The 17,871-nt window shown below is 40.9% G+C and overlaps 1 protein-coding gene across 4 annotated transcripts in view; it reads left to right on the plus strand.

Annotated features, from left to right (window-relative positions):
• The window catches only part of SHANK2 (SH3 and multiple ankyrin repeat domains 2), a 300,961-nt gene that overhangs the window by 71,826 nt on the left and 211,264 nt on the right, over nucleotides 1-17,871 (plus strand). For 3 of the 4 annotated variants that reach the window (XM_051622537.1, XM_051622538.1, XM_051622536.1), the window contains 2 exons: nucleotides 11,037-11,346; nucleotides 16,715-16,884. In XM_051622537.1, coding sequence (XP_051478497.1) covers nucleotides 11,037-11,346; nucleotides 16,715-16,884 — 480 coding nt within the window. Of the gene's footprint in view, nucleotides 1-7,455; nucleotides 7,564-11,036; nucleotides 11,347-16,714; nucleotides 16,885-17,871 lie in introns of those variants that run through there. The other variant, XM_051622535.1, reaches the window with a different exon arrangement.

Here is a 17,871-nt window from a genome sequence, read left to right on the forward strand (position 1 = left end):
AAGCTGTACTTGTGTGTCCTCACACTGCTTGCATTATCATTTAGGCTTCTGCACAGGTATTGCAACGTGTTGTCAGAGCACAGTGGATGAGTTTCATTTCAGATGTGCTGGGTGAATAGTGCCAAAAGATAAGAAGCCTGGAGAATTTGGTCCAACTGGCTGACACCTAAAATAGCACAAAAAAATTTATCCAACACCCCACACCCTTCTAGTACTTAGAGTTGTCTGTTTAAATTGCACTTGCATAATGCACGGGACTCTGGCCCATCATTTGACCACTTGGTCTAGTTCTATATTTTGTAACTCCTAAGAGACACCAAGCTTTTTTTTTTCCCCCCCATTGAGAGCAATATACACTTTTCAGTTATGAAAATGATGTTGTTCTAAATAAAGCTGACATGATCCTCCAACACTTTTGGAAGCACAGATGCTTTGTCCCACTATTTACTAAAGAGGTTCACACTTAGATTAAAGCAGTGAAATCAAAGCACTGAATAAAGCTTGGAACAACACAATGATTTTAAGGAATTTGTGGAGAGCTTTTGGTAAGAGAAAAGTTACACAAAGGCAAAAATAGACTGTTTTCTGTACAACACCAGAACACAGAGGCAGCATGCAATCCAATATCAGTACATTTGTTTTTCTAAGCTTCTTGTATAGTTTTATTTGTCTTTGTTCTCCTCTGCAGCATCAGACTGCAACCCACCAATCTGTGGTGCATCCAAGGCCCATCAGTACCAGGCACTAAAAGAAGAATCAGGCATCTTTGTTTGCAGGAGTTACCAGCCATGAAATTCTCCTCTCTCTGAATGACACTGCTTTTTTATTAATTTATTTTTTTCAGCCTAAACCGTGTGGGTTGGGTTTGCACAGCCCCCTGATGTTAAATGGTACTTCTCCCAACTCAGTGTACACATAATGCAGAGAATGAGAATAATTTGTTGTGTAAGTCAGTGCTTCTGACTGGTGTTGCATCAGGACTAGACTTCCCAGTGTATTATTAGTGGGGAAAAGTGCACCCTCCTTTCCCCCTGCTTGTTTAAGGAGCATAAAAATTGGTAGTGGGATGTAATTATATTTGATTTGTATTTTCTGTCTCATTGTTGGAGGTAAAAGAATGCAGCTTCAGGGGTTCACACTTCAATGCTTTCAGTCCAAGCTGATAGTCTGAGCTAAATAGATCTTTTTGTCCAGATACCGTATGAGTTGTTAATCTCTTACATCAATGACACTTCTGAGTAGCTGGTTACTAATCATCTGCTGCTATAAAGATGAACAACTTTGAAAGAGTTCTACTTGCTGATGAAAACAGACCTTGAAATCAGTCCAGACCATATTTAAAGAAATCGATTAAAACAAGTAGTTTTGTCTTTTATCTACTGCAAATCATCCATTCTCTTTTTTGCAAGGGTTCACGGTAACTATGTTGTAAAAGATCTATCCCCTTGTCTTCACAACCAGCAGAGAAGACTATTTGTTGTCTGGGCACACAAATGTATGGAAGATTGATACAAATATGTATGTGGTTATCTGTACCATTTGGAGGAAGGCTTGATGTTGCTTTCAACCCAGACACGCACGATAGAAATGAGGGGCCTTGGGGGTTCTGGGAGTGTAAAACCTTGAGGAACCCTTGTCACAGCTGGCCTGCCCATTGCCCAGGGCTGGCTGAGGGACAATACTCTGCAGAAACACAACTCTACAAAACGCAGGGTTTTATTTGGGTGCTTCCCTTTCTCTTGATAGCCAGCATACCTGTTAGAATGAAAGAGAGCCATGTATATTTTATTCAAATGTGCTGCTTTCTTTGACTTTGCTGATAGATTTCAATCATGTTTTAAAATTCTCCTTCAGCTGTTGTAGCCTTCTCTCCTTGCATTTGCTTTTCTGCCTCTTCAAGCTGCTGCTTGCAAGACATCTCCCTCGTTATTGCCCTTTGTTTTCTCTCCACTTCCAGCCTCTCACACAGAACCAAAGGGTTTCATTTCCCCACCTTTAACCTTCCATTGTTCCTCTTCTATCTGCACCCCTGGCCCAGATACCTCAATCAATGCAGGCTCCCAAGCAGCCTCTCATCCTGGGGGCTGGAGGTTTTGTTTCAGCTCTCAGGTCAATTCTGATCTGTGGATCTGGATCACTGAAGTCAGAGGTTCAGATGTTTGTGGCTATTGCCACGTTGAGCCTGGGAATTTATTTATTTTTTAAAAGGGAAAACCCCATGGTATTCAACTTCTTTTGGATGATAAGTTCAAAACCCGTTCTCTTCTAACCTATCAGAGATTTCAGACATTTGCTCTGATGTGTAACAAGCTTAGCAATACTTGGCAAATTTAAAATGTAACCTAAAGAGAAGATTGTCTGTATCCTCTTGACATGGAGTAAGCATTTGAAGGTAAAGCCTGAAGGTGGACATGTCTCCCTTCTGCAGAACCATGCAGCTCTTTGGGTGTTATTCTTGCATTACTGCTGTGAAGGCTTTTTTGTAGTAGTGAGAGTATGGTAAGAAAGAGGGATTGATTTTTCATTTCCTATGATTTTGAGCTCATTTATGTGGCAACTGGTATATGCATCAACTGTTAAATTATTTGAAATGCACCCACAAACACCTCTCAGGCTTAGTTATTAAAATACTTCTAATAGCAGGAATTGAGTAAAGTGTTTTCTGCAGAACTGGAGAGCTCAGCAGTGGCCAGTTCACTCCACCACACCAAGAACTGCGTCTAATCAAGTCTTCCACTCAGCTCTGGCCTTTGCTGGATATCTGAGAACCTTTCCACCCCCTGGTTGTTGTTTCTTAAGGAAGTTCTGTGAATGTGCTGGGTTCTTCATGAGAGCAGAGCAAGCCTGGTCCTTGTCACGTAGAGCAAAGTTTGGGGACAGCAATGGAATAGAAACACCAGGTGGTGGAAGGGGTGTCTGGCACATGGCTGTGGAGTTTGCACTGCTGTTTTTTTTTTTCCTTCTAATTGGTAACTCTTGCCATCTGTTCCTGAGCCATCCCTCTCCTGTCCTTTCCTACACACTGTCTCCTGCCCCCATTCTGCCCTTCACACTCAGACTGCCTGCAGGCTCCTGACGGGGGCTGATCAACACCACCAGTAGCTGGGTGGTGAGAAGGTGCTAATGGTGGCAAGAGAGAGACTAATGCTAGGTCAGCTAAGGCTGGGCTCTTTGGGCATCATTTGAGTGGGCTCGGCTGCTTCTCTCTCAGTACTGGTTTAGCTTCAGTTTCCTGAGCAAACTCCCCAGATTTTTTCAGAAAAACAATAAAAAGAAAACCAACAACCTTTCCTTTATAAAATAAGTTTAGTTATTCAACTGAGTTGGATTCCTTCTGAACACCACTGCGTGTGTCCCTGACCACCTTGTGGCTTTATGGAGTAAGTGGTCTAGAAGCACTGTACCAACCTAGGGTGGTTGGGTTTTGGGTTATTTGTTTATTTTTCAGTAGTCTTTTTGTACTTTACAGCCTGTATTTGAATCTGTCTTCACTTGTCTAACTCTCCATTTTGTGGCTTAGCATACAGGAAGCCCATTTCATAGTGGAGAGAAATGCATTTATACATACTAAGAGCTGTATTTTTAACAAAAGCTTGGATGCATATACAAGTTAAAGGGATTTTTCTGGCAGAAACTCCAAAAATGGACAACATTGAAAAAGAAAAAAGCACAGCAATCATAACTGTGTTTTACTCATCTGAGAAGCCCTTGCTCTTAGAGGTGTGTTGGTGGGATGATTAGGCAAGAGTGTAGATTTGGTCAGACAGGTAATTTTTTGCTTTTTCTAAAGGCATTTAAACAGTTAAAAATAGATCCTCAGGAGTAGGTAAGTCACCAATTTCCATAGATTTCTATTGGGAGCTATGGGCTGAATTACCACTGCACGTTTGGGATGTTAGAAATGTACCAAAGAAAAATGCTGATAAAAATTAAGAGCCCGTGGTTTTGTTTCTGTTTAAGGTGGCCTTTTTTTCTCAGAGACCTCTCCACGCAGAGCTCACAGATGTTTTCCTGAGCACCTACAGAAGAAGCAGGGAAATGAGGTCTTTCCCCACCTGTCTTTGGAAGGTTCTTAATGATTTTTAGATTATGGATGCCAATTGCTTGTGGGTTATATTGCAGTTGTGTGCTGGCATAGTCAAACGTTTAGATTTTTGTCCTTAGCTAGTAATACCAAGACTTCCATTGTGAGGCAGAAAATCTTTCAGATAAAAGTGGAAGCTGCTGGAGTGTTTTCTTTTTTAACTTCTCAACACCAGGGATTTTAGGACTTCAGTTAAAAGAAGCAAATTATAATAAGCTATTAGTGAAAATTAGAGAAAATCAAAACCTGCAGCTGCAAATAGTTCACTGACTTCCTTGATTGTCATATTTGCCAAACGTACAATAGTGTTTATTGCAGCAGGCTCTGCCATGTAGGAAGCAATTATATTTCCTGCGTTGGGGAAAAGACAGACAGTTAAATGGAATAAAACTATCTCTCATCAGGTGATATATCTGATGGTGTAGATCAGAAAGAGTTCCCCCAATTTCCAGAGAACTCAATAATATCAAGTGACTTTAATATTTTTTTTCATGTTTTTATAACACTGATTAGAAACCTCTAGATGATGAAATGCTCCAGCTCTGGCAAGAATCTAATAAAAATACCCCCTGGGACTGATTTTGATTGACTACAGTTGCCTGTCTGTTTTTGTTTTTCTGTATGTGAACAGACATTAATGAGCACAATTGGCTTAACCCTTTCCTCCCCACGCTGCTGTGAGTAGGTACGTCAGCTACCCTTACTTTGGAACACTAACACCCACATGAAAGAAAAAAAATAAAAGCCATTTGAGGATTCAGCTCTTGGGTTTCCTCAGCAGTGTCGCCTTCTGGGTAAAATTCCTGGGATGTTCAGCTCAGAGAAACAGGAGAACCCATTCCTTTGGAGATAATTACTGCTTAGCCTGCGTGTAATTTTCTGTGACTGGTGTTCTGGTGAGGAAAGTGCAGAACTGAGCATAGGGAGGCAGTGACTTTCTTCTTTTCCTGTGGGCATGAGAGGTGATTCTCTTCTTGAAGTATAGAGGGATCAACAACCTGTGCTCTGTATTCTCAATAAAGGATATCACTGTACAAGGGGGAAAATTCAGCTGTGCTGCCTGGGAGGTCTGTGCCCACGGGCACTACAGCAGTGCCTGGAGCTAAGGAGCACACAGGCCTTAGCAGGTGGTTGCTAAAAGCAAGGATCACCAGCAAACACTCTTGCTTAGCTCCTACAAAGGGCTATCTCAGCCTCATCAGTAAGCAAAAATTAGGATTTCAATCTTCTTTCCCAACATTTCAGGACCTACCACCATAAAAGTGGCTTCTGGGGCTCTTCGTTTGGCCACTGAAACAGAAGCACTGCCAGAATTCACCAGCCCTCGCATCCTGTTGGCTAAGTTTAGATAGAAAGCACCATGGAAAAGTGAAATCTGTAGCTCCAAATATAATCAGGGAGTTTAAATGAAGATATTAGAAAAAGCAATGCACAGATGCTTGTAATTGAAATTAGGGGCACGGTTGTTCTGGCGTAGCAGCTCTTGTTGTAGAAGTGATATTGATTCTTCTGGGGAGCTAATTAATGCACATACAAAATTTATAAGGTAGTGAATAACAGTTCAAAGTTATTCCTTAGAAAACTTTGCATCTTTTCAAAGTTAGGAAGAAAATCCTTCCTGTCAAACAAAGCCATTTAATGATGTACAGATGCTGTGTTCAACATTTGCACCGGTGAGATTTTCACCTGCTAAGGGGAGGTGCTTTTAAAAATAAATTGAAACAAAGCACAAAATTGTATTAATTTAGAGAATCATTCCTTTATTTATAAGTCAATAACTATGCCAACATTAGAATGTTAAATCAAGTTTGAACTATTAAATTAATTTATGCTTGCTAATTCTTTTCGGTGTTGTGTTAAACAGGAGATCATTATGTATGCAGAGGTTAAATCTATTTAAGTCACTTATGTTCTGTCTTTCTTGAAGCAGTTTCCTCTGTGAGAAAAAGACCTAGTTTCAAAATAGATGCATTAGTGATCAACTGAGATGTCTGAAATGGAATAAGTATTTATTAACTGTTTGAAGGCAATTTTTTGATGTAACTGTTGTTTGTTGTTATTTTTTAAACAGTGAATTTCTTTGGCATCTTTGTGTCTTACATTTAACTAGTTATGCTTCACATTTTTGGGATTTTTAGCACCTTCCCCCTGCTTCCTGTCTGCCCGTTTTAGTTATTTGCTCTTCCTCTGGGAGCATGTTTGCACTGGCTGGCACAGCTATCTATCTATAGAGATATTTTTCAGAAGTAGCACTTTGAAAATTGCATTTATTCTCTGGCCTTCAGCAAAATGGCTTGGTCAAATTTTCATATTTTTACTCTATGCACAAAAGAAATTCTGTGTTATTCTGGTGCAATGGAAGGGGGAGTGGAAAAGAATTTGTCTTCAATCTGATCTGTTTCAGACTGGAATACAGGCCATGTTCAGCTGTTCTGTTTAGTGGCAGTTTTGTCTCTGTTCTTCACGTAGTCATTGTGTGAAGGTTGGTGTGAATTCCTGCTTTTCCTCAGATTGGCTCCTCAGAGCGTTGCAGTAAGCAAGCAAATAAGTAGCAAATAGCAAGTAAGCAGCAAAAAAGAAAGGAGTAGCAAAAAAAGAAAAAGAGGAGGAAAAAGGAAAGGAGTAGGGGGAGAAAAAGAAAAGGGTTAGGAGAAAAAAAAGGAAAGGTGTAGGAAAAAGTAAGGGAGCAGCAAAAAGGAGAGAAGTGGCAAAAAGCAAGGAGGTAGCAGAAAGCAATTAGGTAGCAGAGAGGAAAGAAGTAAGAGAAAGGAAATAAATGGGAGCAAGGAAATAAATGGGGAAAAGGAAATAAAAAGCAAAAAGCCCGTGAGAACCCAGAGTCAGCTGTGCAAGTTTAAAAGCTCATGCAGCTCTCCTCTCTGTCAAGGCTTACCTCTCCCCAGCTGCAGCCCGGGGAGCTGCTGGGAAGCCCCTTTCCACGCCTGGCTTCCCCCTGCCCCTTTACCAAGAGGAATTTTTGCTCTGCTCGGGCCACCTGCACCTCCCTCAGCCCCGGCACAACTGCAGGAAGCCCAGGTCTCGCCTGCCAGGCTGTGCTGGTGCTGTTCACATGACTAATGCTGGGAAAGAGAGCAAGATTTTTTTTTTTTCCCTTTTTTTTTTTTTTTTTTTTTTGAGCAGCTCCAGTCTATGCACAGTTGGCTCCCAGCTGACAGACAGAATGTGGGGTGGGCTTTGTCACCAGAACGCTGGGTACTGCATGCCCAGCTATGCTCACAATTACACAGTGCCCAGAAACCTGCTGCTCATGTCAGGGTGCAGGCAGCCTGAACACATAGAAATTGGGTAGTTTTCTTTTTTCTTTTTTTTTGTATTTTCTGTTCTTTTTATTTTTTTTTAAATTATTATTATTATTTTTTGCCTCTTTCTTCCCAGCAAAGGTTATGTAATGAGGGGATTGCTGCTAAAGTAAAAAGGGAAAATGAAGTCTTTGTTAAATGCCTTCACAAAGAAAGAAGGTAAGCAATGAAAGCAGAGCACTTTGATGTTTCAGACCAGTGTTTGCTTGTGTACATTGAATATGATGGGCTTAGTGACTCTATAATTAATCAATTCCTGCAATTTCTTTCTCAAAATTATTTTGTGTTAGATGGTCCATTTAGGCAACGGATTATTAAGGCTGGATGTGACTTTATTCATTAGAGGTTTTTCTCCGAAGAGTCAAGTAGTTGTAAAAATGTTTTTGTTCCCTAAGAAATGCAATTGCAGACATAGGAGGAATTTCCTAGGTGAATTTTGTCAGTGAATGGTGCTGGATTGTCCCTTCAGATGTAGGAAATGCCAGGAATAGAATTCCGAGAGCTGGAGGAAGGTTTAAAGGGTACTTTCAGGTATGCTTTTAGGAATGATAATTTTAAACTTCAGGGGCATGAAATTAGTTCAGACATTTTCATGTCATTTTATATTAAGTGTTTTTCCCAAACAAGTTTTGCAACAGTTATTCTTACAGTTCTGAACAGGGTGAAATATTAGGGGAAACCAGTGTCCAACAGGGGTGAAATTGTGGACCTCTGCATGTCATCATTTTGTGTTGTAGTTATTTTCTATTTATTGTGAAAATAATATAAATAATGTCTATAAGAAGCAGCTAAAAAAATATCCACCCACTTACAGTTTGCAGATTGCTGGGGAAAAGAAACAGTTGGGTGGAATATTAATCACTTTAGGCACGGAAATGCTTATTTTTAACTCTTTCTATAAAAGATTTGTGTTAGACACTCATCAGTTGGTGTAATTATTTGTCCCCTTTCCTGTTTATTTTCTGTAGTAAAGGCTAATTTTCCTTGTAGTTTTCTCCCTAAGAACAGAGCTTTAATAGCAAAGCAAAACCTAACTCCTAAAGGGTCATGTAAAGTCTTTCTGAGGTGTATAATGGAAAAAGAAGTAAATTAATGTGGTACCTGGAGAGTGTGTAGACATACAAAACATCCTTTTGTTCAGTAGGAATGAATGCTCTAGTTTGGTGTTTTCTAAAATCTGTCTCTCTAAATGTGCTCAGCAATTCCCCATCTGTCCTGAGCACCCTGCCCCTCCTGTTCCCTCCCACTCCCACCAGGAGATATCCCACCGACCTCTCAAAAGTTGCAGCAAACATCCCCCCGTGATGTTGGCAGTATTTTGTGTTATCAGTCTGTGGCTCGAAGCTCAGCAGCCTGCTTGGAGCCTTACCTGCTCAAGTTCATTGAAAAGAAAACCTAAGAGCCAGATCCCATTTTTACTAAAGTGCAAGACAAACTGTTGTGACCCTCAGGGAACAGCATTAGACCTTCAGGTAGCAAACCTCTATGTGCAAAACATTCCCTATGATCATTTTTCTGTGCTTTCTGCTGTACTGAAATGATTGCAGCAGCTATTCTGCTTTACTGTACATGGAAAAGATCCCTGTCTTCAGTGAAATAACTCCTAGAGCTCTGTGCTGAATGTCAAAAATTCATCATGTCATACATCTCTGTCATCTGCATCTAGAGGATCTATATATGTCAATTATAGAAAGAAGTGCTGGGAGTTTTCTTTAAGTTAGTACTAACCAGGCTTTCACCGTGACATTTGGAGCCCCAGGGTGCTCTCAGTGACATACTCTGCTGCTTTGAAACCTTGAAGAAATGCTAAAGATGAAAAACTTGGGGTATTCTGAAAAGTGGACAGTGTTTCTGCCAGGTTCTTGTATAAATATTGGACTACTGTGCTTCATCCCCTCTAAAAGCTTTTAAAGACTGTATTCCCTCTTTCAGCCTTGTTTCAAATAACATGGTATGGAAATGAATATGAAGCTCTTTCTCTCTCTGTGCACTCTTCTCTTGTTTGGTTGTTCTGATACTATTGAGCTGTTTACCAGAGAAAGTCTCAGTTTATTAGAAATACAAAGGATGTTATTTTAAAATATTCAGAATGGCACTTAATCATAGACTGATTCTGATGAAAATTATATAAACCATTCTCTTAGTTGCAGTTCCATCTTTATTTTATGTCATAAATATGCTTTCAGTTTTGCTTTGAAACCTTAAATTTTGCTGTGTTCTCTCAATTAAAGGCTGTATTTCAAGGCAGGACAGATTGATTTCTATGTATATTCATATTGATGTGAATTTATTTACTTGCACAGTATGACAGACACTCTTCTTCTGGGTTTTTGTGTGTTTGAAGGGTATTGAATGCGTAGACATTTCTGGCACTTTATAAATGGCACTTACTGGCACTTTAGACATGTAGGATGGTATTTTGTGGGGCTTCTTTCCCAAATGAAAGATGATTTTTTTTTTTGAAAATTACAACAGCTCAATGAAGTCCTCAGAATAATGCCTGCCTGCCTTTTGTTAGCTGTACTACTGTGACTTTTCAGATGTAAATACTGAATTGGATTAAGTCCTGTGACCCCATGAGTTCCCTTGAAATAAATTAATGAGAGGAGTTGCATGAATGGGGACAGAGACAAGCATCAGTTTTCAGGGTCAGATCCTTTATTACCTTATAATTTGGAGAGGAAATGCCATTGTGTGTAGGGATAGCTGGGAGCCTTTTATGAGGAAATTTGCCTTTTAAGCTACACTTGGAACTAACTGACCCACTACAGAGAGGAAAAGGAGAGCTGGAAAACGTACCATCTGCTTGTACAAATGAATGTATGAATCCAGCCCTGTACCAATCACACTGATGAGGGGATGAGCCCTCTGGTTTGTGTTATTTATTGCCTTTGCTTTTGTTTCTGTTACGACTATTCCATTAAGGAATATATTGCAGCCTTCAGAAGCAGGTGTGTTCTCTTTGGGACACAGCACGTGATGCAGTCAGTGTATTACCCTCGGGTAATATGTTCTATATCTAATAGTAATAGATGTGGTAGAAGTGCCTAGATTAGAAGGAGCGAGATACCTAGGGATTACAGCAATGTAATAGAGTCTGCCAGGAAAAAAAGTGGTGTCCTCAATTTTTAACCTGGAAGATGGGGATAAGGTGACTGTTAACACTACGGGCTTCAGGTTAGGCCTGAACTTGTCATGGAACAAAAGTCTCCCAGTATGGATGTCAGTTAGAAGATCACACGTTAAAAACTCTGCTGATCAGCCCTGCTCTGTGGCTTTCTGGTTGAATGTGACAACATAACACAAACATGAGCTTTTTGAGATTCAAACGTGGCAATAGTGAGGTGTTTCCCACTTCCTGGACTGTAGGTCAAGCTGTTTAGCAGACTCATGTCACCGGAGTTGCCTAACTGCTCATTGAAAATGGTAAACAGGTTAATGTTGCCCAGTTGGTTTTGGCTTTAATGATGTTTTTTAAAGATAATGAATTCAATTAGCTATGCAGGCAAGGTAGAGTTTCTGCCTCTGCAGGAGAAACAATACCATATGTTGCTATCTCTTTTTAGAGGGTGGTAAACACACGTGAGTGGTGAAATCATCTGAGGTTACCCTGGATGTCTTTCTTTCCACAGTGCCCTTTAGAGAGGCTCCCACCTATTCCAACAAAAGGCGGAGACCCCCGAGCACCTTGGCAGCCCCTCGGATCTTGCTGCGTTCCAACAGCGACAACAACCTCAACATCAACAACCTCCCTGAGTGGTCAGCCTCCTCCTCTGCTTCTTCACACCGCAGCCTTTCACCTCATCTGCTTCAACAGATGCAGAATAATCCTAATGGAACTGTAAAAACTGTGGGGAGTTACACTTCTTCCTCCCGGAGCCGGTCGCCATCCCTGAACAGGCTGGGAGAGGATGTCAAACGGCAGCAGCACAGGCACATCAGGTGACTTGTTGACTTCTTTGCACAGCATGAGACATCCCTAATGTCATCATGCTGGGCTGCCATCTTCTTTTTGCTTATTTATGTGCCTGTTTTGCACTTTATATAATAGATAGGTAATACAGTCTCCCAGCGCAGTGGAACACATCCAAGTGTGAATATTTTAATTGGCAGCTCCAGTCAAAAGCAGCTGTTTCCTCCCAGAGCCCCAGCAACCAGGCAGGCTTGAAAGTTCAGCAATGCTCAGCACTGACTTATCACTGATTTTGCACCTCCAGATCAAGGTGCTAGTTCTCAGGATCTTTTAATAGTTGAAATGATGATTGTGTTTAACAGCAAAGGGTAATGTTTCTGAGATAACTCGGTCCCTTTGTGAAACTGTTGGTCGTGCCTGAAACCTGTGTTGGAGCTGCTCATGGGTGTTGAAGCAGAGGCTGTTTAAGTTCTCTTTTCTGTAGATGCATGTTGAACTAAAGGGTAAAAGAGAAGGAGTAACTGGGGGGGTGTAAGTGGGGCTGTGCAGGAGGCTGGCCAAGAGCAAAGGGGGCTTCTTGAGATGGTGATGATAGATGGCTCCTTTCATGTTTCTCCATGTTCAAGGATTTTGTATTCCCTGTGACTTTGCTGCTCTTTCTTTCCTCTTGATCTACAAACGTGGTTTAGCAGGCACTCTTTGCAAATATCCTGCAGCTATGTCCCACTGGAGAGTGAATCCTGACTAATTAGAGTGATGTAGGGGTTGTAAGTAATATCATAAAACAGAGGCTTGTGTCTAAGTTTTGATCACAAAGGGTGGGGGCTTCCGATTTGGGAAGCAATTGTCCTGTGAATAGACAGTTGCAGCATCAATTTTAGGAGGACTCAGGAACTGCATCTGTCAAGTGTGCAAGGGATGGAGCTGCATGAGGATGAGGGGCTGCAAAGATGAAAGGAGGCAGAGCTGAGTACTGATGGAGAGAATTAGAGCTTAAATGTTTTGACCAAACACATTTAATTCAATGGCCATTTAAACACAAGGCTTTGTCTGTCCTGTTACCTGTTATCAAAACACATCCACTGTTCAGAGTAGAAAAGGACGAGTGTTGTTAAGAAATGCAGCTGTTGGTTTCTTTTTGTCGTTTGTAGGTGCAATGATCCTGAGTTTCCAAGTCAGTAAAACAACAGGTGAGGTAGTTGAAGCTGTTACCTGTTACCTAGTGCATTCTTCTTCTTGTCAGTAGGCACCCAACCTGACATGAACTGTTTGTGACAGGAACAATGTGGCTGGAGAGTGGAAATCATAAAATGACAGAATCATTATCATGGAATGGTTTGGGTTGGAAGGGACCTTAAAGATCATCTAGTTCCAACCCCCCTGCATGGGCAGGGACACCTCCCACTAAACCAGGTTTCTCCAAGCCCCATCCAACCTAGCCTTGAACAGCAAGAGAACCTTTCTTCTCTTGGCAACCTTTTTCCAGTGTCTCACCACCCTCACACTAAAAAAATCTTCTCCTGATTTCTAACCTAAATTTCTCCTTTTCCAGCTTAAAACTATTACCCCTTGTCCTATCACTACACACTCTGGTAAAAAGCCTCTCCCCATCTTTCCTGGAGCTCCTTCAGGTACTGGAAGGTGCTATAAGGTCTCCTTGGAGCTTTCTCTTCTCCAGACTGAAATAAGATGCACTGTAAAACAAACAAACAAACAAACAAAAACCAAACAGAAATCTGAAATGTCAGAATCACTGAGAGGGAAAGGATGTGAATTTCTTACGCTGGTGGCTTCATGAGGTAGAGCAAACTCATCTTACCTTGTTGCATGTTACAATAATGGCCACACCTTGTTTTAAAAAACCTTTGGTTATAATTTGGGTGACATTTCCCCACAGAGACCTGTATCAGCTTAGAAATGTGGCAGCTGTAATGAGGCTTCAATTAAGGAGGTGGCCACGAGGTGCTTTTCAGAGAATGGGTGCCCTCATATACCACTGGGTACTGCTGATGCCACCAGAGTATGTGGTTTTACCTTCAAGTCCATAATTATTCTAGTTGGAAGGGATGAAAAGTGCCTTTCCACCAATATTCCTGCATTTCTGATTTCTTGAAGTATAAGTAATCCTTTTTTTGGGGGGGGACACACAATTACACTTTTTTTAATAAACAAATGTTTATTTCCTTTACCTTCATGCAGCCTCTTTCTTCTTCCCTTTCTCAAAGCCCATGATTTTCAAGACTAGCACAAATGAGAGTGGAAACCAATTTGAGGCCTGGAATTTTGTGGAAATACAATTTTGGTCTTTCTCTCAGTGCATCAGTATCAGAGGTACCAAAGCTGCACAGTTTCTGATGTGCCATCAAGACTTGTTTCAGAGATGTCCAGAGTGTGTGCAAGTACTGAGAAGAGAGCTGGAGGCCCTCTAAATTTTAAGACAACTCAAAAGATTGTAGTTATAATTTTTCCTGCCAGCAATGCCTTTTCTTGCCACAGGCCCATTTTGCAGTAATAGATGGGACCTTACCTGACCTTTTCATCACAAATTTGGTTTAAATGTGTGGCCACCTACTTACTGTCAGCTAAATGTGGGAATAGTTGCTGTCTCTGCTTATTATTTGCAAATAATATATTCACCACCAAACTGTTGTTCCCCTTAGATGAAAAAGCCCTTTTTGACATAGCAGCAGATTGTTTTCTGAAGCAGAAGCAGCTAGAAGGGGCAGGTTAATTAATAGAGAAGGTTAGAATATGACAGAGGGTTAATGAGGTTTGTAGGGGTTGCACTGTGGAAAGGAGGGGGCTGGAAAGTGATGCTGGCAGGGCTTTATGTGGTCTTTACAGCCTGTGTGGCTCAGGTGTTTGTTTTCTGAGTCTGCAGCTTTTCCTACCAAACTGGTTGGGAGGGAGGGAAACTAGGGCAGGCAGGGGAATGAGCACCCTTCCTGTGGAATTTGTCCCATGATGATTAGCAAAAGGAGGTGCCAGCACAGCCTCAGTCAGGGCTGAGCCATCAAGAGTGGCCACCTTCTGCTGGGTAAGAAGGAGACGTGTCCACATATTTTCTGAAATCTGCTTGGGACTTGCTGTGGCTAGGAGCCCAAGCTTGGGAGAAGTGAGAAGAAAGACCTTTATTTCAATAGGCTGCCCGGGGAGATTTTGGAAGCTCTGTCCCTGGAGGTGTTCAAGGCCAGGTTGGTTGAGGCTTGTGCAGCCTGGTCCAGTGTGAGGTGTTCCTGCTCATAGCAGGGAGGTTGGAACTAGGTGATCTTTAAGATCCCTTCCAACCTGAACCATTCTATGATTATTCAAGAAGTCAACTATCCCGTGTTGGATCTGCTCAGCTTAGAGAAGAGAAGGTTCCGAAGATGCCTTATAGCACCTTCTAGTACTCAAAGGGGGGCTACAGGAAAGCTGGGGAGGGGCTTTTCATCAGAAAAGATAGTGATAGGACAAGGGGTAATGGTTTTAAACTGAGAGAGGGGAGATTTAGGTTAGATGTTAGGAAGAACCTCTTCACTCTAAGGGTGGTGAGGAACTGGAACGAGTTGCCCAGGGAGGCTGTTGATGCCCCGTCCCTGGAGGTTTTTGAGACCAAGTTGGAGGATGTTTTGTGCAGCCTGGTCTAGTGGTACTTGGGGGTTGGAACGTGATGATCTTTAAGGTCCCTTCCAACCTTTATGATTCTATGTTGCAGCCCTGATTTCTGGTATTAAACCTCATGGGAAATGTTACATTCAGGGTGAAGGAGAAAAGTCCCATTTCCCCCTCCTCTTCCAATACAAAAGAAAATGAATGAATCTTTTGTGACAGGAGTGAAATAAGATACTGGGACATAACGTTGTGAATAGTCACTACCAGACTAGGCAGAAGGCAGCTTGTTGCAAGCAGAAATTGGATGAGTAGCATCCAGTTTGTAAATCTGGGTGGGTTTTTTTTCATGGTGATGACTGTTTGTTTGCTTATAAGGAAAGGGAATGGAGCAAAAGAACTGAAACCTGAATGTCATCTTTTCCTGTCCTCCTTCCTACAACTGCGAAAGTTGGCTGGGGTTTCTGATGCAAACTCCACCACAGACATGCAACCAGAGCTCACTTTTAAACCCTGGAGTCTGGCTTATCTCTACGAGCACTGTTCACAGTCATAGCAGAAGACAACAACGAGGTGCAAGGCTGGGATGCTATTCCAAAGGGGAAAGAAGTTACTCAGGGAAATGGAAGCATTTCTGATACAAAATATCCACTGTTTGGTGGGGTTCTTTTACCAGACGACTTCTTTACAAATACAGGGAGCCTTGTTAACTTCTGTTTTAGGAGGAGATTGGTTAAAAAAGGAGAGGGTAATGAAAGAGTGAACTCCAGCCCTTGTGCTTCATTTTGCTCAGAGCAGCTTGAGATCTTTTCTTTCTCCTTACAAGTAAGTGGAGTGTTGCAATGCTAGACTACCATTAAATCATTCTTCTTCCTTTTGTACTCTTTTTCCTATAAATCCTTATGAATATTCTTATTTGTCAGGAATATTTTATTTTTCTAGGCTTTATATGTAAGCTCCAGTTTTTATGGATTTTATTTCTTTTTAAAGTTGAATAGTAGTGTATTACAAGTTATGGTATCTCTCATAGGTTTTCCAGCCACCATAATATTTGCCTCGTTTTGTTCATTTTGACAATCCACTCCTTTTTCCAGAGCTTTAATAATGATCTTATGCATTGCTCACTGTCTTCCCATAATTTCATCTTTACACACCATAAGTGTTTTGTTTGAGGATGTATGACTTATCTAGACGTGCCACTCTGAAGTCATTGGGACAGTTCTTGATTGCCATCAATAAGAAATGATCTTCAGAAGAATATATTAGCCACAAGAGCCATGCTTTTTGAAGCCCTAAATTTTAGCTCCAGGCCCTGGAATGATGAAATAACTTGATTATTCAGTCCATTCAGTTAATAATTCAGTTGTCTTGATTGGTCACTTAACATTACAATATTACAAAGAAAACCATTCACAACAATAATTGTTAATACTGACATTTTAAAAGCTTCCTGAAAAATTGTGATGCTTGTAATCTCTGATTTGCTTATAAATGTCAAACTTCATCAGAGCCTGTGAACGTGCAAGTTTAGTTTGCAGAAAACCTAAAAAATTGAGTGTTATGACTTTTGTTTCCTAGACCATTGTGGTCAGATGAGTATTGATCATATTTCATAATGAAAGCTTGCAGCCATGGGAAGTATGTGTTTAGGATTAAGAAGATGTACTTTTTCAGCAGGGTGAGATGTTTTACTGGCAGACAACCATGTCATTCACTGCTTAATTTCATCCTGCTAATGTGATGGCAGATTATTAACTTTGCCCATTTTAAATAACCAGCTAATGGTTTGTCTCTTCCCACTTCCAGTGCCGTTTACAGTCCTAGTGCCAACAAGGATGCTCTGGCTGCCTTGGATTATCAGGGTCCCAAACGCAAGCTTTACAGTGCTGTACCTGGAAGACTTTTTATTGTTGTGAAGCCATATCAACCTCAAGGGGAAGGGGAGATTCATCTGCACAAAGGAGACAGAGTCAAACGTGAGTGTGTGATTCATTTTGATTAAAAAGCTGTGGAGAACAACCCGTCGGTTTGTGACAACAGTTTTTCCTGTTAGATGGGAATTTGATTTTAAAACTCATTTCTGTTTTAGCGGTGGAAAAAAAATACCTGTTCAGTGGAAGTGCTTTTATGCCTTTGTTTCTTTACAGGGTATTTTGCTCCTAGGACTTTTTTGTAACCTATATATTCTCAGCTACCGTTTTAACTGCAAGTGACTGCAAAGTACTACTAAAATTCAGGAGTAATTGCAGCACTGTCTTCTACAATTTGCTTCTGTAGTGATTAAAGAAAGACAATTCCAGGACTTTAAAACACATCAGCTATCTAAGCAGCACGAGAAGGAAACAGGGATAAGGTCCTCAAGGAACAACTTACTGGTTAAGTAAAGAGATTAAGTAGAGAGATTCCCTTTCAGAGACTTAGAATAAGTAGGTATGTAACTACTGTAAATGTTTTGGGGAGGAAGTGTAAGGGTGCATGTAGAATTTCTGTCCACTAGTGCACTTCCCAACTAAGAATATGTTAAAATCAAGGCCCAGCTTTGTGTTATTTTAAAGACAGAAAGTACATGCAGGTAGTTCTGAGAAAGTGGGCAAATGTGGTCTATGGGACTGACCTTCCGAAGGGAGCATTGTCAGGCAGCTTCCAGGTAAAACTGGTCGTGGAATAAAAATACTTTCTGCTCAATCCATGCAAATCAAATATCAGTCACGGAAATCAAATAAAAGGGAATAAATTCAATGTCCTAAATAAACGTGTTAAGCAGCTGAAAACTTCCTGGCAATTGAAACTACTTATTGTACAAAGGAAAACTTCAAATATCTCCTCCCTTGAGTATGTAAACAGTAGTTAGAAAAAAATAGGAAGCCATTAGAAGGTATTTTTGTATTTTTATTTTTGGATGTGGCTGACTCTGAAGTATTTGTGGGTTTACTAATTATTAATTCAAGTCTTCAGAAGGTGTA

Source organism: Apus apus, chromosome 5 (genome assembly GCF_020740795.1).
Source record: "Apus apus isolate bApuApu2 chromosome 5, bApuApu2.pri.cur, whole genome shotgun sequence".
Classification (NCBI taxonomy): Eukaryota; Metazoa; Chordata; class Aves; order Apodiformes; family Apodidae; genus Apus; species Apus apus.